This window comes from Astyanax mexicanus, chromosome 1 (genome assembly GCF_023375975.1).
Source record: "Astyanax mexicanus isolate ESR-SI-001 chromosome 1, AstMex3_surface, whole genome shotgun sequence".
Lineage (NCBI taxonomy): Eukaryota > Metazoa > Chordata > Actinopteri > Characiformes > Acestrorhamphidae > Astyanax > Astyanax mexicanus.
In genome coordinates this window covers 26,063,212-26,083,762 of record NC_064408.1, presented here as the reverse complement: position 1 = coordinate 26,083,762, position 20,551 = coordinate 26,063,212, and the positions used below count along the sequence as shown (strand labels likewise).

The 20,551-nt window shown below is 37.3% G+C and overlaps 2 protein-coding genes across 5 annotated transcripts; one reads left to right on the top strand and one right to left on the bottom strand.

Annotated features, from left to right (window-relative positions):
• Positions 1 to 1,543: 1,543 nt before the first annotated feature.
• On the bottom strand, positions 1,544 to 12,117 carry mks1 (MKS transition zone complex subunit 1). 3 transcript variants are annotated; one of them, XM_049475361.1, is made up of 18 exons: positions 11,862 to 12,117; positions 7,652 to 7,779; positions 7,506 to 7,558; positions 7,247 to 7,402; positions 6,408 to 6,505; positions 6,181 to 6,309; positions 5,939 to 6,043; positions 5,286 to 5,394; positions 4,401 to 4,457; positions 4,178 to 4,220; positions 4,026 to 4,088; positions 3,605 to 3,675; positions 3,424 to 3,493; positions 3,147 to 3,254; positions 2,868 to 3,001; positions 2,634 to 2,716; positions 2,443 to 2,540; positions 1,544 to 1,834 (listed from the first exon to the last, which is right to left on the bottom strand). In XM_049475361.1, the coding sequence occupies exons 1-18, from the start codon at positions 12,044 to 12,046 to the stop codon at positions 1,731 to 1,733; spliced, it is 1,794 nt and encodes a 597-aa protein (XP_049331318.1). In that variant the 5' UTR covers positions 12,047 to 12,117; the 3' UTR covers positions 1,544 to 1,730. The 3 variants fall into 3 exon arrangements, with proteins under 3 accessions (XP_049331318.1, XP_049331321.1, XP_022542136.2); XM_049475364.1 differs by lacking the exon at positions 11,862 to 12,117 and adding an exon at positions 9,498 to 9,570; XM_022686415.2 differs by lacking the exon at positions 11,862 to 12,117 and adding an exon at positions 9,116 to 9,491.
• A 710-nt stretch (positions 12,118 to 12,827) lies between these two features.
• mrm1 (mitochondrial rRNA methyltransferase 1 homolog (S. cerevisiae)) lies at positions 12,828 to 17,928 on the top strand. 2 transcript variants are annotated; one of them, XM_007245209.4, is made up of 5 exons: positions 12,830 to 14,010; positions 15,002 to 15,095; positions 15,363 to 15,483; positions 15,880 to 15,999; positions 17,545 to 17,928. In XM_007245209.4, exons 1-5 carry the CDS (start codon positions 13,193 to 13,195, stop codon positions 17,586 to 17,588), a joined length of 1,197 nt encoding a protein of 398 aa, XP_007245271.2. In that variant the 5' UTR covers positions 12,830 to 13,192; the 3' UTR covers positions 17,589 to 17,928. The 2 variants fall into 2 exon arrangements, with proteins under 2 accessions (XP_049331317.1, XP_007245271.2); XM_049475360.1 differs by lacking the exon at positions 15,880 to 15,999 and having other exon boundaries at positions 12,828 to 14,010.
• Positions 17,929 to 20,551: the final 2,623 nt, after the last annotated feature.

The window sequence follows — 20,551 nt, the reverse complement described above, 5'->3', positions numbered from 1 at the left end:
TGAGAGAGCGTGGGTGGCAAGCGTATATTAGACCGGTAGAGGTAGGTACTAGAGGCTTTGTTGCGAAGTCTGCCACAAGACTGCTGTCTGAATTCGGAATTAGAGGTCGTGTGCTAAGGACTGTAGTGAAGGAGTTGTCAGATGTAGCTGAAAGATCTAGTCAGTGGTTGTGGTTCAGAAGGGCTGAGGCTGTGTGGGGAAGGGAGTGAGTTTGTGCTTCTACAGCAAGCTTGGAGGGGGGTGGGTCTGGGACGCCAGACTTCACTGTTGAGCCTTCTGGAGGTGTCGTGGGCCTAATTCAGCGAAACACTGACGAAGGAAGGTGCCTACCTGATGACCCCTGAGAAGAGCTTGCACTGAAGTTTGTGTTGGAGTTGTTAGATGTAGCTGAAAGATCTAGTCAGTGGTTGTGGTTCAGAAGGGCTGAGGCTGTGTGGGGAAGGGAGTGAGTTTGTGCTTCTACAGCAGGCTTGGAGGGGGGTGGGTCTGGGACGCCAGACTTCACTGTTGAGCCTTCTGGAGGTGTCGTGGGCCTAATTCAGCGAAACACTGACGAAGGAAGGTGCCTGCCTGATGACCCCCGAGAAGAGCTTGCACTGAAGTTTGTGTTAAAGTTTGGATGAAGGGGATTGGTGTGGTCCTGCTCTTGTAATAATTTGTCTCATGAGTTTTTGTAGACGTCTGAGTACTTGGCAGTTGAGGCACGGACCATGAACATAGTTCGCTATGCTTCTGGATTCTTGTCGAGCCAGTATCAGATGGTAGTGGTTGCTGTGTTCTGCTCACGCAACTTATAATGTGATTTATTGTGTGTGATTGTGCTTAGGTAAGTGTGTTGTTGCCATAGTTAAAGGAAGTGAGCTTAGATTAAGGAGGGATTTTATGTGTTCATAGGTTATTTTTTGGTAGGTCTGTTACTTGGCAGTTGAGGCAATGGACCATGAACATAGTGTTAGGCTGTGCTTCTGGATTCTTGTCGAGCCAGTATCAGATTGTGGTGGTTTTGCTATTGTTGTTAGTTGAGTGAGTAGTAGATCCTGGCTGAGCCCTATGCATAACCCCAGCTGTTAGGTGCAGGATTTGTCAATTTCCTGTATTATATTACTCGTGTTTTACATTTTTATTTCATTATGTGCTTGTTATATTTTCTTATTGAAATTAGTTGTTTATTGTGCTTTTTATTGTAAATATTTGTTTTAATTCACCTGTTTTTTCTTTTAGATTTTGCATGTTTTTCCCATTTTTTTTGGCTTTTTAATATTTTGATCAAATATTTTTCCTAATCAAATAGAAATTAATTTAAAACTTGTGATGTTTTCTTCTGGATTTCTTGAAAATATTCTGTCCCTCTCTCTGTTAAACATACCATAACAGACTGTTCATGTCTTTGGAATAGGATAAACTTACAAAATAATCAGGGGATCAAATAATTATTATTTCACACTTTAATTACCATAGTTCTAAATGTATACATTTGTAAGATGCTTCTGACTGTAAATCAGAGTGAAATGTTGGCACCTCTGCTGCACAAACACAAAATGTGTTTTCTTTTCTCCAGAGTTTATTATGTTTTAATGAATATTCTTAAAAAAGAGCATCACTATAAAATGACATAATACAGCAGAAGTACAAAACATATATAATCCATCAATATTAACATATCAAACGTACATAAAAAATACTATATACACTGTTACAGGACAAATCACTCTGCTATTAGCACACATGGACTATGCTGAGGACTCTGAAGCGAGTGGGCCAGTTGTGTTGATTAGATCTTTGGGTAGACTCTGTCTGGCTTCTTGCATTCGTTTACGAGCCCTCTGAAATGCCTCTGCGCATGCAAACACACACATACACAAAGCTCAATACAATATTTGAATATTAAATCAACAACAAATATTGAAAAGAACTTGGAACATTTTTCTAAACTTTTTTTCTGAAATCCCTCCATACAAATTTTTTGTTTATATGTCTCAGATTAAAAAAATAGCAAATTCCTTAATTCATTCTCTATTCATCCTTAGAATTAAAAAGGCTTTTTTTACAGTGCGTTTTCTTCTTAATGTGCCCTAAAAAACATTCATTTAATATTTGGTTAAAATCTTAAAATCATCAAGCTAAACCTTGACAAGATACTTTTGTTAGCCAACAACACATTTCTGGAAGACCTCTGACTTAATATTTAACCACTCCTCTTGGCAGAATTGGTAAATTGTAGTTCAGTTAAATTTCTTTGTTTCCAGGCACAAACCAAAATATTCAAAACAGATTACACTGATAGAGTTTAGGTCAGGCCATTCCATGTTTTATCCTGTATTTAAATTTATGCTTCTGTGTTATTTTCAGATAAAAACACTTTTTTTTTACTTTTAATTCCATCCTTTAAAATGATTTCTTATGATAAAAGTACTTTAATATTAATGGGATTTAATTGCTTACCTAGCACATTATAGACAGATCCTTGCTGACTGTGGCCACCCAGTTGGTCTAAAACAGTCTGCCGCTTCTTCTTCAAAGTGTTTGCATCCACAAATGCCCTATAAAAAAAACAGCAACATGGTTATTCCAAATCAGTATAACACAGGAACTGGTAAAAACAAAAATACAATGCGTGTTGTCTATTAACTAACCTGGCATGCTGAATGCAGTTAAGGTTAAAAGTGACACTTCCTGTTGTCTGTGTGTGAAATCCAAACCGGCTGAGATGATCACCCTTGAAAAAATAAATTGGATCACAGATATTGGAATGTCAATAATGTCTTTATTGTATAACATTGTATGGTTACAGATTTTTTTTAATCAATTCACCATAGTCATAGAGTCATAGAAGTGTTTCATCAGTAGACAATACTAGATTGACTGACCTTAAAGGTCCCTGGTATTCTCACATCACTGATATCTTCCAGTTCAGGAGCTCCGCCAATAAAGAAGCGTCTTAGTTCTGCCACTGTGCCCGTCTGCAAGGGCCTCCATGTGTGGCATGTGACCCTATGGTACCCTGGTACCATATACAAACAAACAATTTCATGAATACTTTCTGGATTCTTTCACCTAGTTGAAACCTGCTTACTTCACATGAGGAGTATTTGGAATGTATTGCAAAAGGCACAGCACTGTGTATTGCTTTATAACTGATGTCCTACCAGGTGATGATGGTACAACCAGGTAACCATAGCCCTCGGTTCTATAGCGCTGCCAGAAATCCAAGGAAAGGACTTTGAAGTACAGCACTGGCCACTTAGGAAGTGAGTCTTTAAAAAATAAAAAATAAAAGGTAATGATTTATTGCCAATGACAGGACAGCCAGGTTCTTATAATAATCAATGTCATCTGAAATCATAAGGGTTATTTTAAAATATAAGTGCATTTACAAAGCTTAAATGGCTTAAAAAAAGAAGAAAGGAAGCCTTCTTTTCCCACCTTCTGACTCATCCTCTTTCCGGAAGAAGCTCTCAAAGCTGAAGGGGTAGGAGAAAAAGGCCACATTGTCCTGGACACAGAGTACAGGCCTAAATGCGTCTGTTTCAGTCCGTTTCTCCACTATATGACTTGGCGATCTAAAATCATTAAATTCATTAAGCATCTAATTTATTTTTCTCACCTTTCCCAGTGTACAAGTTCTGCATGTCTGGGTCACACCAGAGAGGCTCTGAAACGGAACACTAGACCAACCTGAAGAGTAAAAAAAAAATAAACTTCCTTGAATATCACATTTAAATGTTTTTTGGTGACAGGTGTGTAATACTTTGATCTACATTTCGTGTTTTTTTTTTATGACAGCAATATTAAGTTTTTGTTAAACAAGATAAAAATTTAACTCCAATTCCATTGAATGCCAATATTACCTTTTTGGCCTTCCTTAGGCCTTGCTAAATGTTTTTAGTTTTTGCCTTGGAATTTGTATGTGCTTTATTGTTTATGTATCTCATCATTTGTAACTGGCTTTGGATAAAAGCGTACGTTAAATGCAATGCAATGTAATGATTACAAACTTTCGTATATTTTAATGTGAGCTCACTTACTGTTTGGCAACTCCAGGAAGAAGTTAACATACAGGTTGTCATACTCATAGCCCTGTGCAGAAACTGTGAAACATATAAAAGGTTTGCAAGTAAAATGAGGAATGCATCAGAGTGATTCATAGTGTTTATTAAATGTCTGTTCTGTTTCTCACCTATCTCTCCATTGACCATCAAACGCAGAATCCCTGGAGGAGGCTGTAATAAAAGAGAGTTTTATAACAGTATATATACTAAAGCATTTGAAGTGCAGAAATCTATAAAGTATAGTTGATATCACCAAGGCAGATGTATTTAAACAGGTGACGATGAGTGAAATCAAAATAAAGTAAATAATTAACAAATAGTAGTCTGGTAAAACATGCAACTTCTTCCTACCATTTCAAAGTCCTGGCCAACAAGGCTGTTAAGATAATCTTTATGGCGGCTGTAGAGCTGCAGTAGGATCACAATCAGATGAAGAATTACTTTTTTTTACAGTCAGAGGCATGAATATTAAAACAGAACAGAAGCATCTGCATAATTACAGTGTTTTTATGAACTCAACCAAAGTTAAGTTAAACGCTTTCCTACATATATTTAAGATCTTTATCTTAGTTGAGAGCTCAGAACTCAAAAGCATTAAATTGTTTTTGTATTTTGGGGTTTTCAAGTGTTTCAATTTGTTTACTAATTTGTTTTTTAATTCACAAATGGAGTTTAAGACTCACCCAAATACAGGATGTCCTCATTTTGTGACTAGTTTAGACTCTAGTCAATTAAGAATAAAATTTAAACTATGATCTCATTCTTGAAGCGCAGGCATTAAGACAATAATACAACAAACCAGTTAAAAATAAATAAACCTTTCTTAGACACAGAAATGCTTGGGTTTCAGAGCTCTAGAGTGGCACATCTGTTTATTTACTGCTTGCTTGTCAAGAGCTCATACGTAACACCCCAGCCTTCAGTGGTATGAGTATGAGTTCATACCAAAACTCGCAATTTGAAGATTAATTTATGGGTATAATGCATATGGATTTGTTTTTACAATAATTATTTTATCTACTTAGCCATATACAAATGCATATGCCATCTGGACATTTTGGGAAATGCTTTTGAGGGTGCACTTTTTTTGTATTTTCACTGATATCATTAACATCCAAACACATTCACTAGACCCAACATGTTCAATACGTAGAGCATGACTCTCATAGGTGAAAAGTAATTAATTTATCAAAGAAATTACATAAAAGCTAAGGGAGTTTCATTTTTAATTCTTACGTCTCTGTACATGCGCTGCTCTCGCTGCTTCTCTTCAGAATGAATGGGAGCCGATGCATTCTCCAGATAGAGGCGCCACACCTCTCTTTTTTCACCTTCTGTCTCCAGCCTGGATATGAACAAAGCCACAAACATATTTTCTTTACTGCCTGGACAGCACCAGTATTTAAGGATTCTCCAGCACTTTTCTGTAACCTAGTCCAGTATCTAATTGTCTAATAAAGAGAACTGTGACAAACATAGATTACATACACACAGGCAAAGGAGGCTGAAATATTTTTTTTTTCATGTGTCATACATGTCATTTGTATGGCAGTGAGAATGTGGAAACAACACATTGAACCAGACATATTAATTTTTAATTTGCCAAAGCAATGGTTGAATAACGTGTTCTTCTTAAAGTGAGCTTGAATGCTTTCTGACACATCTAGCTGTCAGCTACTGCAACTTCACTGATCACTTCTGTGATGCTGATGAAGATGAAACCAAATCTTCACGTGTAGCATTGCTTTTTTGTGCGTGTGCATCAGTTTTAGATCACAAACTGTTCAATAAACCAGATTTGAATCATGTTTACCCACAGTTTAAACATAGCCTTATTGTCTGTGATACCTGTGGGACCATATTTAAACACGGAAAAATGGTGGACTTGCCTGTAGGGTCCTCTGTTGTTGTTAAAATCAGGTTTCACAGTAATTACTCCATTACTGTCTGCCCTTATGGTGCACAAGACGTATTCATTCTCCTTTAACCCCAGTCTGTAAAACAAGAAAGCCATCAAACAGTGCAAATCAAGCTACACTACAGTACATATAGACACTTTGATACAATCTGGAAAATATAAATATAAACTGAATTAGGTAAAACACAGGATGAGCTGTGCTGTTTTACACACTTTCCAGCAGGGCCGAGGTCTGCCATGATGTGCATGGTCTGCATTGATGTGTTGACAATGTGGCTGTTCTTCATAAATTCAGTGGATGGCTCCCATACTACTAAACGTGTCTTGGGGATGTTTGTGTCTCTGAAAAACAAACACACACACACAAATTTAAATGTAAAAATTAGGAAGGCGTCAAAATGTGTTGTTTTGGAAAAAAAAAAATTAGATGTGGAACTTACATTGGACGTCTTTCTTGACGTCTATGTCTTACGTTTGCCATGCGGTCTGCTAGGAAGGTGGTACTGTTCTGGGCTGGAATCATCAGACTCTGAGCCTGCTGCTCACACAATTAAGAAAAAAATCAGTCAGTTGTTAACCTTAAAAAACCGTCTCAGGTTATTCACCTATACGGTGGTTTGCTAGTTTATTACGTATACTTACATTTTAGCTACAGTCATTGGTAAATTTAACAGGTTCACTGCACAGCTCACAAACCACCCATTATACCCTAAACTGGGTTTGACTGACTTTTAAATGTGTCTTGGGTGGGTTCTTACTTATATCTGGTTTTATTCAGATAGAATTATATCCAGATATACTTCTAATACTCAAGACACATGAAGTGACCATGTGTTAACTGGATTATAGTTAATAGAGTTTAAGATTAACTAAATAGTTACACCTTCCTCTGGTTTAAACGCACTGCTCTAATCATGATGTTACATTCACAGTTCCAGTTTAAAGACACTAATGAGTGATGTTCTGACTAATGAATGTTGTGTTGGTTGGTTAGATTCAGTCTTGGAGTGATTCTGGGCTCTTTATTGTCAAGTTACAATGATGCAACTAAAGTATGAATCATTGGTGCAGCTAAATAAAAAGTAGAACAAACTAAAGGCTTAGTTAAGACTTTAATGACTGAATATAATAAACATTTATGTATAACTATAATGTAAACCCAATATCGTCTTTGCCAAACTGACCAAACTCACTGTGAAACTTACAGAAAATGGTTCTACATATGCCTAAATTCTATCTACCTATCTATCTATATTCACAAGCAGAAAGCAGTACTTACCTCCTCCCAATTAGTAAAGCGATCAAAGTCTGTGTAGCTGAAAATGCGTTGATTCTTTCTTTTCCTCGATTTTTCCATTGCCACAATTTCTGCATGATATTGCTTCTCCAGAGGAGTCTGACATAAAGACTCTGTCTGGTACAAATCCACTTCATACTGCACGAAGAGTACAATGGATAAGCGTGAGCATATCAGAGGACTGAAAAGAAAGAAAAAAAAAAAAAAAAAAACACAAACTAAATGTTCCACAAACTCATACCTGACTGAAGAACTTCTCTTGCCAGCCAACCACTAGCTCCTCTTCATCGCCAGCTATCCAGCAATATGAAAAAAAAAAAAGAAAGGTGATGAGCAAGACATTACCAGTCCCAGGTAGATTTTAGAATCTCTTTTTCAATCACATACTTGCACTTGATCGTGTTTGAGAGACAAAAGTGTCGAGCTCGATGATGCCTCGCTCCTGCTGGCTCAGCACTTGCTGCTGCAGGTGGTGTGAAAGGGCTGCTGTTGAGGTCACTCGCTGGATCCTGACTCTATGACAGCAAAGGGCAAAACTGGCATCAGAAATGATTCTCTTTACTTTGCCTGCTCATAGTTATAATTGAGCAACCTATTAATTGCGTAAGGCTTGGTGACAATATATCAGAACATTTATTTTCCAATATGCCGCATGTTGCTCATTGTTTTTCATAAACAAATAAAGTACTGTCAGTTTGCCTGTCCCTAACCTAATCAATGTTTCAAGTGTTAATCTACAAGCACGTACCTCTGCAACTTAAAATGCAACTAAAATTGAGGTGAGACTGAATCTACACACCGCTAAATTTGTAAAGAATCACCATTCAAGGTTAAATTGCCATGTAATTAATATTACAAATTATTGTAATATATTACAAACTGCCCTATATATGTTTAGAAAAGCTGCTGAATCTCAGTGAGAACAAATACAGTTCCTGGCCTCTGTCTTTTCTAATAACATTGGTCAAACATGGTCTAAAATGTAAAAATAGTCCATGAAAAAACACACTGCCGTTTTTAAACAGAACATCAGTAATCAATATTTAAACATTAACCTACATATAAAATGATTCAATGAACTCTCTATTGCATTATTGTTTTTAAGTCCCTGTAGACTCAAATTTTGAATTTGACTTTTGATAACAAATTGATCATTTGAATCAGGCATTTTACAGTATTGATGCACCCAAAACATGCAGGGCAGAAGTTGGTCTCCAGAACCAGAAATTACAGAGAGAATCACTGCTTAATCTGAAAAAAAAAAAAATGTGGTCTAAATCCAGGTGTGAAAAGACTGTTTCATCATTTCCAAAAAGACTCTTTAATAGAAGATGGCTGTAATAGGTCAAAAGGGTGCTTTTACTCAATACTAAGCAAATAGACTGACTACTTATGACCATGTGATATTTCAGTTTTTCATTTTTAATAAATTTGCAAAACAAATTACATTTCTGTTTTTTTCTTCTGTCAAGATGGGGTGCTGAGTGTACATTAATGAGAAATAAAATGAACTTTTTTTAATATAGCATGGCTGCAATGAAAAATGTAAAGGGGTCTAAATATTTTTCGTACCCACTTTATAGTATGTTATGCATTAACCCTCTATGCTAGCTAGTTACATTAGTATGGTGCAGATTACAGACAGTTTAGGAAAAAGTTCTGGAAGTCAGAGAAGTTAGCTATTTAGCTGGTTTTAACTTTTAGAGGAAAAAACGCAGTTTTAGAGACGTTGATATACGTAAGTTATCTTAGTTAGCTAGCAGTGTTATTGGGAGTTTGTCAGTCTGTCAGAAAGCTAACCTAGAAAGCTAACTAACTTAGCAAATGTGGTTGTTTTAAGCATCTACCTACCTTATTTTAAAGTTTTTAACCGCATCGCGAGAGCGGTAGACGGCCTCCCCGGTGTCAGTGCACCACACATCACCCATACTGCCTACTTTCCCCAGACAGATTAAAAACTTCTATAGGTGAGGACTGCTAACTGTTTATTAGCTGGGGAGCTAACTTGCCTATTTAATTAGCCACTGCTGTGAGTAACTGAATCACTGCTGGGTGCACAACATAGTTAACCTAGCTACTGTCCATATCACCAAGCTGTAGTCCAACACACTCAGTCCACAGAACTCTATTTTACATGTGAAAAATAGTCTAGTAAATGGGCTAGGTTAGCCAACGCTAACTAACTAGCTAACGGGCTAATCTCACATTAGCGTCTTGTTGCTTGGAAACAAACCGTAGGGCTGAGTACTGCGCCGTAAACCAGAGCAGAGATCCTATCATTGAGGAGACAGACCACTCACCGCTGTACTAATGAGAGCCACTCAGCTTGCTGCTAGTGCTAAGTGTGGAGTTGTGCGCAGGCGCAGTAGCCATAACAAACCGAAAAAAGACGTTTTTTGTACATTTTTGTAAAAAACGTTAAACATTGTTTTAATTATATATTTGTCAATTTTATCAGTAATGTAAAATATGATGTTAAACTTGTAATTATGCCTTCTATTTAGAGTATTTTGGTCTCTTCCCATTCAAACAGATAGGAGGCTGGTCTTGCACGAGAAGATCATAAGCGTCGCGAGATGGCGGTCAAGTGAACTGTCTTGCCTGTAAAAAGTCTTTGGCAAGAGGCAGTTTATAGAGAGCCTGATCATTTAACAAGCAGAATCGCTGCAGCATTAAACGACAAGGAACCGCTAGAGGGAGCCCGCGAGTCCTAAATGAATAATGTAAATGGAGCTAAGAGGTTAAAACTTTAGAAAAGTAATAAAAGAAACAAGTAAATTAAAATTTACTAGATAAAATGCAATAAAATCAACGTTAAACAATAATAAAAATATATAAATAGAAATGCAGTGTAAAATGACAAAAAGAGCAAATAAAAAAGTAAAGTAAGATTGCAAAAGATTGCAGATATAAAATATATATACAAACTATAAAATAATATATGATAAAATGAACAAATCAATTATTAAAATAAAAGATTATAGATATATGTCTTCAGATACTTTTTGAAACTGTTTTCTGACTCTGTCTAATCTCTATTTGTAAGCTGTTATATTTCTTTGGTGCATAAAAAACATAATCCCCCCCCCCCCACTTTTTGGTTCTTATTAATTTTAGGTACTGTAAGCAGACTTGCAGTGCTTGATCTTAAACAATGACTTGAAACATATAGAGATAGACAATCTGTAATTTATGATGGTGCCAATCCATGTAATGCCTTAAAACTAATAGCAGTACTTTAAAATCTATCCTAAAATAGACTGGAAGCCAATCTAGTTTTGATAAACACAATAATCAATTTGTGAAAAAGTCCCAATTCAAGGCATTTCTTTAAATATAGAAAGTAACATTTATAACTCTGATTTTTCTAAATTCCTCCATAAGAATCCACTCATTTTGGACTCAGTCAAGGTGCGCCCTCTGGTGCTGTGACAAAGCCGTAACAAATTCTCGAGTGGGTATTCTCCCCTCTAAAGATTCTTTGCGTAAACTCTAACAAAGGGTAAGTCTCAATTTGACTTTTTTAGGGAACAAGTGTAGGTAGCCTGTTTAAGTCATAAATGCAAACACAGATAGCTAATGATGTTTGTGGTTAAAAAAAAAGATGTTTGTGGTTATTTAGCTAAACACAATGTACTCTGTTCATAATGGGCACTAGATTAGTCACTGATCTTGACTGACATCCAGCTTTCAAGCAGTTGCTAGTAAACAGCATGCCAGTGTTCAAAACACTAAAGCTAAAATAAAATGAAGAATAAATATTATTCTCAAAGTATGTATAAATAAATAAATAAAGTATTATTTATTTATCATAGTATTATACCGGGCTGGTCATTTCACTCGGCCACCTTAGAAAAAAGCCCACCCAACCCTAAAAAAGGGGTGTTCGAATTTTCACTACGTAGGGGGCAAGGAGTCGATTCGAGGCGCGCCCATTAACCAGAGCTCCTATTGGGGGATCTGGGCGAAGGTGACCGGAACTCCTTTCCACGTGCGTGTGCGCTAAAGCTTAAATGCTGCTTTGTCAGAGACCCTCTACAGAGGAGACTACCTACTTCAGTGGTCTCTTTCGGGTTTGTCAGACACCAGAGGGCGCTCCAGGGTGATTCCAAAATAAAAATGAATGGGTACCTTTAGCGTTTGAGCAAAATCATAGTTTATGAATGTTTGTATAAATAAGTTTTATATTTTCATAGAACTTCAGATGTTTTAGTACCGAAGACATAAAAATGTTTAAACCCCAATTTTACATTACATTACATTACATTACATTTGGCAGACGCTTTTGTCCAAAGCGACTTACAATATTGAAGTGCAAATAATAGAAGAGGTTAAGTACAAAAATACCTGAGTACAAGATACCTGAGTTTAAATTTTAAGACTTTTAAACTCAGGTATCTTGCTAGCTATACTAGTTCATCTAAAAAAAATGAATATCATTGAAAAGTTTAGTAATTCAGTTCAAAATGTAAAATTCATATATTATATAGATGTATTACACACACAGTGTTCTATTTTATTGTTGATGATTATGGTGTACAGCTAATGAAAACTTAAAAATCAGTGTCTCAGAATATGATATAAGACCAATTGGTACCTTTCGCAGTGTGGGCAGTGTGCCACGTCCTGCTGGAAAATAAAATCCGCATCTCCATTACATCTGTCAGCAGAGAGAAGAATGAAGTGTTGTAAGATTTTCCAGGAAAACACTGCACTGACTTTGGACTTGATATAACAAATTGGATCAACACCAGCAGATGACATGGCTCTCCAAACCATCATTGACCATTAGCAAATCAAGGGATCAGAGTCTGGAAGAAGAGTGGAGAGACACAGAGTCCAAGCTGCTTGAGGTCTAGAGTGAAGTTTCCACAATCAGTGATAGTCTGGAAAGCCATGTTATCTTCTGGTGTTGGTCCACTGTGTCCAAAGTCCAAAGTCAGTGTAGTGTTTTCTCACTTCATTTTTCCCTCTGCTGACAACTTTTACGGAAATACGGATTTCATTTTCCATCAGGCACACTGCCCACACGGCCAAAAGTACCAATTGGTCTTATATTGGTACTATATTTTTGTTTTTCCACTGGCTGTAAGCCATAATCATCAATAAAAGAAATAAACACTTAAAATAATCACTCTGTGTGTAATACTGTGTTTCACATTTTTAACTGAATTACTGAAATAAAGTAACTTTTCATTAATATTCTATTTTTTATTTGAGATGCACTATTATAACTTGTCCAGCATCAGCTCACATTAGCTGTAATGCTAGCGTGATTACTGCTTAAAATCCGTTTGCTGGAGAAACATAGAAATATATAGGTAGGTTTTATTTAGCTTTTTGGCAAAACACGTCAGTATACTTTCTAAATGTAACAGAATACTTCGGTAAAGCAGTTAGGAAATATTTTACATTAGAGTTTTTAACCGTTTAGCGCCATTCGCTCCCATTCATTGAGGTCTTCCTCGCGGGCTCCCTCTAGCGTTTTGAGGTCATTTTCTGATTATAACGGTGGAGCTGTGGGCAGGCTCTCCCTGAACCAGCTTCGCTTCAGTAACAGTAGCGTTAGAGTTGGCTAGGCTAGGCTAGTTAGTTACTAAATGGCTTGGAGTCTGATTTAAAACAAACTTAGGTGACCGTTTTTGTAACAACGATGTGTTTTATCCAGCTAAACCGTATTCATACTGAATGAATACGTGGTAACGTTAGCTACGTTGGCTAACTAGACAGCTAGCCATGGTAAATCCATTGAGAGCTAACGTTATAGAGATACAGTAGTTAGCTGATGTTATTTAGCTTAGCTAGTTAAACGTGTTTACTGCTAACTACTAACTACTACCCTCTATTCATTTTTTGGAGTTTAAAGAGTGGAGGACAGGACGTGGTTTAAGAGTTATTATACTACAGTGGCTTAATTCGAGCAGAATCATGTGGAAATTGAACTTAATTCACCTCAAATCTTTAAGGACTTCAGGCAGATGTTCCAGGCTCATTAGGAATAACATATTTTCACCAACTGAAGATTTCCTAACAGTCTCATTTTCAAGGGGGCCACAATGTGCTTCACATCAATCTCACCAAACTCTTCTCAAGCCAGTTTCCAAACTTGCTGAGCAGCAGAAATGTACTTTTATCACATCCTCATGTGGCTTTTCAAGGTCTTCCAATCCTCATTTTGCAAAAAGGCTGAAAATTAAAGAGCCCCCAGCACCCCGCCCTGCAGGGAGAATGTCTTCTGAGCTCCAGAAGCTCAGTTTAGAGGACTTTAAAGAACCAGGATCTCAGAACCTCCACAAAAGTGCCCTAAAGGTCAAGACCCCACAGGTCAGTCCCAGAGGAGGTAAAGAGCATGACAGGGTGTTTGGTGTGGCCCCATGTTTAATGGCCTTAAGTCAGGACAGGAGAAAAGCCATCCGGCTCTTTGTGAAGAACAGCGAAGGACAGCAGAGAGAAGGAGTGCAGAGGATCTGTGAGGAGGCCCTCAGGCGTGGGGTTCTGATCCAGCGGGTCAGTAAGAGAGAGCTGGACAAGATGACTAATGGAATGGTCCACCAAGGGGTTTGTCTTCAGGCCAGTCCTCTAGACTTCGTCAAAGAGGAGAAATCTGAGAGAACTCAGTATGCTGGACATCCTCGTCCAGTGTGGCTGGTCCTGGATGGAGTTCAGGATCCAATGAACTTTGGGTCCATTCTGCGCTCGGCCTACTTCCTCGGAGTGGACAGAGTGGCCAGTAGTGTTCGGAACTGGTAAATCTCTCAGTTGGGTGATAAAGATATGCTGTTTTTACCCTGACTGGATTTAATAATGATACTGAAAAAAGAAAAAGTTAGAAATAATCAAATAATATATATTTTTTTCTATTTTTTTTAACCCTCTATATTGTGGTGTGGCCTTAAGGCAACAATCTACTTTTTGGTGATTACACACTTTTTATGTAATTAAAAAAAATAATGTCACAAGAGGAGCCTCCTTTAAATACAATGAGGGAGAAGAGTTTGGTTTAAGATTCTACCTAGATGTAGAGTAATCTTTTTAGCAACCAAAGCCACATAGGATGCACAACCAGTAATTGATAAAATAAGCATAATGTTATAACATTTCGAAATTTAAATAATTAAAAAATAAAAATAATACAATATTTATATATACGTCAATGTGTAATGAAAACTATAGAAATTGTATTATTATCATTTTTTTTGTACATTTACTTTTCATTTACTTATTTAAAGAGCAATTTTTATTTGTTGCCTCAAGACAACACTATGCACTCAGACCTCCTTTTAAGCAGTGCTTTTTTTTCATTTAAATAAAATAAAATCCATGCCACAGAGGGTTATGTTTGAAATGTGATGTTTTTTCTGGCCTAGAAGCATGATCAAAATAAACAAAATCAAATGCAACATAAATTATGCTAGTATAGAGCTGGTTAACTAGCATAGCTAATCAGTTTAGGTCATGTTTATTTCTGAATGACCAGCTTTATTACCTGCCTTTACCATCAAAAACCAGTTCAGACCAAGAAAAGCTTGTCTTGAGCTGGAGATCACTGTGCATGTATGGTGATTATTAATTTCGTTTGGTTGTATATGTTATTACATGCATCAGTAATGCCAGTTCAGAGTATCAGTTCACATACTAGTTTACTAAAAAAAACGGGTGTCCACAAACTTTGTATATAGTCGTTGAAGTTGAAATGTTATTGATGATACATTTAAATGTGTTCTCTTTGTTTTCCAGCTGTCCATTAACCCCAGTGGTGAGCAAAGCCAGTTCTGGAGTGATGGAGCTCATTAAAGTGTATGGCTACAACAACCTAGCTGAAATGATAGAGGTACTGTGAATTAATCGTATACATTTCAGGCTTCTGACCCTTGAAGGTTCTGTGCAGTTATCCCAATATGCAGTTTTCGCCTCTAGAGGGCAGACACAAATCAGTTTGAATATTTTTTCCTTGCATTTATAAGGTATATGGTGTCTGTTGTAGCCAGCCCATGAACTTAACTGTAACACAAAGTGTACATATGGCATCATCCAGATATTCATTTTTTTGTGCAGCTGCTGTTACTGCTGCTTATTCTATGGCTGTTAATTTCCACAGGTGAAACTTAAACAGGGTTGGCAGGCGATTGGCACTGTTGGGTCTGAAGAGTCCAGGCCTGGAGTTTCTGTAGTGTCGTGTTCTGACTTCAGGATAACCAAACCTACGCTGCTGCTGATGGGTATGTCTCATTTAGATCTTTTGCATGTTGTGCAAGTGTATGGGAGAGTGGTGCTGGTGAGCACAGTGTCAGGAGATGGCAAGGAGATGGATCTCTTCACCTACACACAGTGTTTATCAAGACAACTGAAGATCACAATGTTTTTTAGGTGCAAAATACACTGGCTGGCCAAAAAAAAAGTCTCCACAAAAAAAGGTCACACATTCTAATATGTAGTTGGACCACCTTTAGACAAGGAGGTGGTCATAATGTTATGCTTGATCTGTGTATGTTGCAAAAATGTGCAGTACCAATCTTCTCCTGTTAATTTCATCTAACAAGGACTTTACATTTTGGTTCATATACAGTATCTTACACTTTCATTTGTTGATTTTTTTTATCTGCCTGCTCTACTAGGTGGTGAGGGTTTTGGTCTGTCTCCTGAACTGCGTCAGCTGTGTGACGTCTTGCTCACTATCCCTCCCAGAAGTGGTCTGCACCCTGCTGTGGACTCGCTCAACGTTTCTGTAGCTACAGGTGCCACATTAGTTCTCACTGTGTTCCTGCTGCTTAGTTTTAATTACATAAACGAAAGACATTCTGTCCCAGTAGTGATGCCGATAGACGTTTGTCATGAACAAAACCCTTAAGAAGAGCTGTTATAGAATTAAAATCACTTTTCATGTTGATTTCACAGGAATATGTTAGAATGCAAATGAGCCTTCGAACCAATCGGCAAATTGTAGTAATTAAAATGAAGTAATGTAACACACTAGATTCCTATTCCTACAGAAATCAGTATATCAGTGATACAAATGCAATTTTATTATACAGCAACAAAGGGTTGACCTAAACTTTGACATCGGCCAAATCTGTATGGTCAAGAATCGATAATAGATCAGCAGCTTATCCAAGAAGCCTTGTGAGTAAAGCTAGAGCAAGAGTTTTAGTCACATCGATTTTTTTTTGTGCCCACCACATTTTGAAATTAATTTCTGAATTTGCTTCGCCATGTTAAGGTCAGTGGTGACAGATGACTAAAATTAGCCATCTGACTTTAGATGAAAAACATGGACGCTTTGATAAAGTTGCTAAAATAATTGTAGAAGTTGTGTTTTGTTTGTAGTTCAGCTTAGCTTAGCTCAGATTTCATTCCTGTTGGTTGAATTTTTTAACAGTTTTTAACGTTTTATTTGTTTTTTTGTTGTGCATTATTTAAAAGAGGCAACACAAATTGACAGAACTACCAAGTTACCTAGAAACAGATTTTTGGCAGATTTATGGTCGCTAATTTTAATCCCGTCTAGACAATATACTACAAGAAATTCTATCTGACCAGGCTATATTGTGTCTTTTTTTGTAATTCATCTTAGCTTAGTTTAGCTGGGGTGTTATATCGTGTTCTGCTATCTATAATATATGCTGCTTGACAGGTCTGTGCATTCACACATCCACAGTTTTAAATGTTGTCATATGATTTTGGCATCATTTTTTTTCTCTTGTGCATTATTTAATCTGAGGCAACGCAAATGGACAGAATTACCTATCTACATAGACACATTAGCAGATAAGTTTTTTTACTGGTGAAACGGTGGCTAATTTTTAGCAGCGCAGTCAAACTATGCTAAGCTAATAGACTAAAATATATTCTAGTCAACCAAGCTAAGCTTTTCATTCAGAGCTATGCATAGGCTGTGTTAGTACTGACCAGCTAGCTACTCAGCTTGCCAGTCCCTGATTTGGTCCTCAGATTTATATATTATGATGTCATAAGAAATACAACAATTACTGGTGCAGGTGTAGGCCTACTAGGATTCCACAAAGAAACAGATCAAAGGTACTACTGGTTACATACACTTAAATATCAGTAGAGCTGTGTCACCCAGTGGAAAGTAACAGTTACTTGTTGGCTGTTCTAGTTGGTGGTTTAAGGTTAGCACCAGCATAAAAGAGTGTCATAGAGACTAGAGTGAGCCATTGTCTGCATGTTCTTTAAAGCAAAGAGGCACACATGTCAAAATAATAGTTATTTCATCAGTTGCTTTGGTACCGCTCACCCTAATTCTCTTTTTCTCTTGCCAGGCATTCTCCTGCACTCTCTCCTCTCATCACGCGGAGGTAGCTGATGTTGATGATGATAAAGATAATGCTAGTTTATTTACTCGGACTGCCTCTCATTTGCTTCCTACAGCGCTTAATGACTGGATTAGTTCATCAATTAGCCATCAACGAGCCCGAGAGGACCCATTGATCGCTGGGCGAAGACCAGACTGGACTGATTGCTCATTTGGCTGGCTGTTTTACTGGATCTGTCAACTGTCAAATGTTGAATAGAAAATGGTGGGAGATTTATTTCCAGTATTAGCTAGAAACTTGCACTTAAACACCAGTGTAAAATATTTTGTTGTCAAAGAGGTAAACATAAAAGTAATGTGTGTTCTTTTAAAGCTTTGTAAGGAAAATAAATGAAACTATGATAAAAGACAATGTTTGTGGGCTTAAAAAAAAACACATTTCATTTCCAAACTATTTAGATTTTTAAAAGGTTACAGGTGTTCGTGTTCACAGTGACATTTCATCTGCAGTAAAGCAGTTTCACAATAGGGGGCACTGTTGTCAGTGTTGTTCTGCTGACAGAAACAGACCATTTGAAAAATTATTGTTACTGTTTCCCTTCATATCACTGATCTTTGGTTTTCCTCCAGTGTTTCTTGTGATATTTCCATGTTAAAGCTCTTTCCAGTTTTCCCCTTGGTTTGGATTCTTATCACATGGTGTAGATTTTCACAGAAAAGGGTATAGCTGAAATTTGCTTGATTTCTACAGCAGGATAAAAATACTATGATATAGACTACCTCACAACCTAGACCTAGACACAATAGACTACCTCAAAAGGGGTTGCTAAAGGATTTGCTATGGCTCTTACTCTCCCCCAACCTAAATGTCATCAAAAAATTTGGGGTATACCTCAAAAAAGTGGTGCAAATAAGATGTTTTGTAGACGAATTTCACATAACTAGAATCCTAGGCTTTAAAGAGAAGCAATTAAAAAAGAGTTTATTATTTGTTATTTAGCAATTGTACTTAAAATAGAAATAAAAAAGCAATCCTTTTATTTAAAAAAAAAACCTTTGTATTCCATCGGATGTTGTAATCAAGGATGTGTTTCTACAATATTTTAAACATTTAACTTTTAACTTCATTGTTTACTGTAGTAACATCCAGAGTTAAAAACAATTGAGCTAATAGAGATTTTTTACCGCCTGGCCCCCAACAATGGTCACTTATGCTCATATTTCATTGGACCACCTTTAGCTTTGATTGAGGACCGCATTCACTGTGGTATTGTTTTAATAAGCTTCTGCAATGTCACAAGTTTTATTTAAATTCAGTGTTGAATTAATTTTTTCACCAAGATCTTGTATTGATGATGTTAGAGTCTGACCGCTGCACAAAGCCTTCTCCAGCACATCCCAAAGATTCTCAATGGGGTTAAGGTCTGAACAATCCATGTATGAAAATGATGATCACATTTTCTCTTACCCACTCTTTCACAATTCCAACCCCATGAATCCTGGAATTGGAATCTTGGAATTTGCCTGTACCATTAGGGAAAAAAGTCTATCCATTGATAGAAATGTTTAGAAGGACGGCAGAACGTCAGTGGATCATCTTCATTAACAAATCCCACTTTGGTCTAGGTGGAGACAACCAACAAATCTTTGTTTTATGGCACCAAAGACTGCACCATGATTTCAGGCACTTTAACCGCCCAGTGTTACGTTTATAAGATCCTGCAACCAGTGACCATATTTTTATGAATACACACTTTGGTGTGCCTTTGCAACAGGACAGTTCTTGTCCACATACTGCTGGTGTCTTTGAAGATAAAGATGCTATGCTATAGCTAACTGCATCACTAGACCTATGCCTGATTAAAAATTTGTGGGACTATTATTTGCTGTGCAGCGCACCACCCCTACCGCAGCATCTGCAGGAATATTCAAGCTGCATGAGATGGATTATCACAGAACAACATTAGGAACCTCTACAACTCGGAGCCAGATGTCTGGCATGTTGCATTACACACTATTTTTCATTTTTTTTTTTTTAAATACTATTTATAATAATGGTGGAGTGCTTCTATAAAGGTTAGAACTAGCACAATAGAGCAACATCAATTTAAAGCTAAGCACAAGACCTGCTCTTGCTTTCATGCTTCGTGGCCCTGCTGCTAACAGGGAGGAGGGGGGTTATGGGACGGGCCGGTTCACAATTAAACTAAAACGGGCTCCGCCGGCGAGCCTGCAGCAAGCGGGACGGGACGATTAACTCGCTAATACTGAAGACCATTAGACCTCTCTGTCTATCTCTCTCTTTCTTTTTTAGCCTCGGGGCAGCTAGGGAGAATGGGACGTCAGAGGAGACAGTTTAATGTAATGACCCATTCTGTGATTTTTACAAGGGAGAGTGATTTGCAGCACGGCGCGAGGGCCGCGACAGCTCCTCTACGATTTGTCAGAATGGGTATGCGAGATGGATCCATCTTTTGTGCAAAGGAAGATCCTGTTACCTATTTGAAGTATTAATAACTACACATAATTCTTTTAAAGGGCCCATATCACTGAAAACAGACATTTTCGAAGAATTTGAGTTTGATGTACTGTGAGAACGTTCCAACCTTTAGTTCACTCTTGAACCAGACATTGAAAATTATACTGCAAAACAACCCAGATTGAATCAATCATGTTTATGATGTCTCAACCCCCAAACACAATAACATATCACTTTCTGTTCACTCTAAGCAGATTAGCACACTGTTTTGTAACTCTGGTTCCGGCGGCACACTGCAATACACATTTTAGTGGATTCCTGCTTTAACATGTCCACCACAACTCTAAGAAGCAGTTTTGTAGGCCTATGGTCTAATACTATTCAGTTTTTTGAATGGAGATTTTCCATGGAAAAGTAAACATAGCTTAAGCTATGTTTAATCTCTGTCTGGGAAAGTGACTCTATAAAGGCTTGTTAATTAAAGAGCTGATTAGTTAATCAGGTGTGTTGGGAGCAGGGAGAGCAATAAAATATG

Excerpts from the sequence above, each read along its gene's own strand:
- mks1 (XM_049475361.1), bottom strand. The coding sequence starts at position 12,046 with ATGATGGTTTGGAGAGCCATGTCATCTGCTGGTGTTGATCCAATTTGT. Across the intron at positions 7,780-11,861 it reads CACTGCCCACACTGCGAAAG|AGTCAGGATCCAGCGAGTGA; the intron begins GTACCAATTGGT and ends TTGCTGTCATAG. Across the intron at positions 2,541-2,633 it reads AACTGCATTCAGCATGCCAG|GGCATTTGTGGATGCAAACA; the intron begins GTTAGTTAATAG and ends TTTTTTTTATAG.
- mrm1 (XM_007245209.4), top strand. The coding sequence starts at position 13,193 with ATGTGGAAATTGAACTTAATTCACCTCAAATCTTTAAGGACTTCAGGC. Across the intron at positions 14,011-15,001 it reads GCCAGTAGTGTTCGGAACTG|CTGTCCATTAACCCCAGTGG; the intron begins GTAAATCTCTCA and ends TTTGTTTTCCAG. Across the intron at positions 16,000-17,544 it reads CAACGTTTCTGTAGCTACAG|GCATTCTCCTGCACTCTCTC; the intron begins GTGCCACATTAG and ends TTCTCTTGCCAG.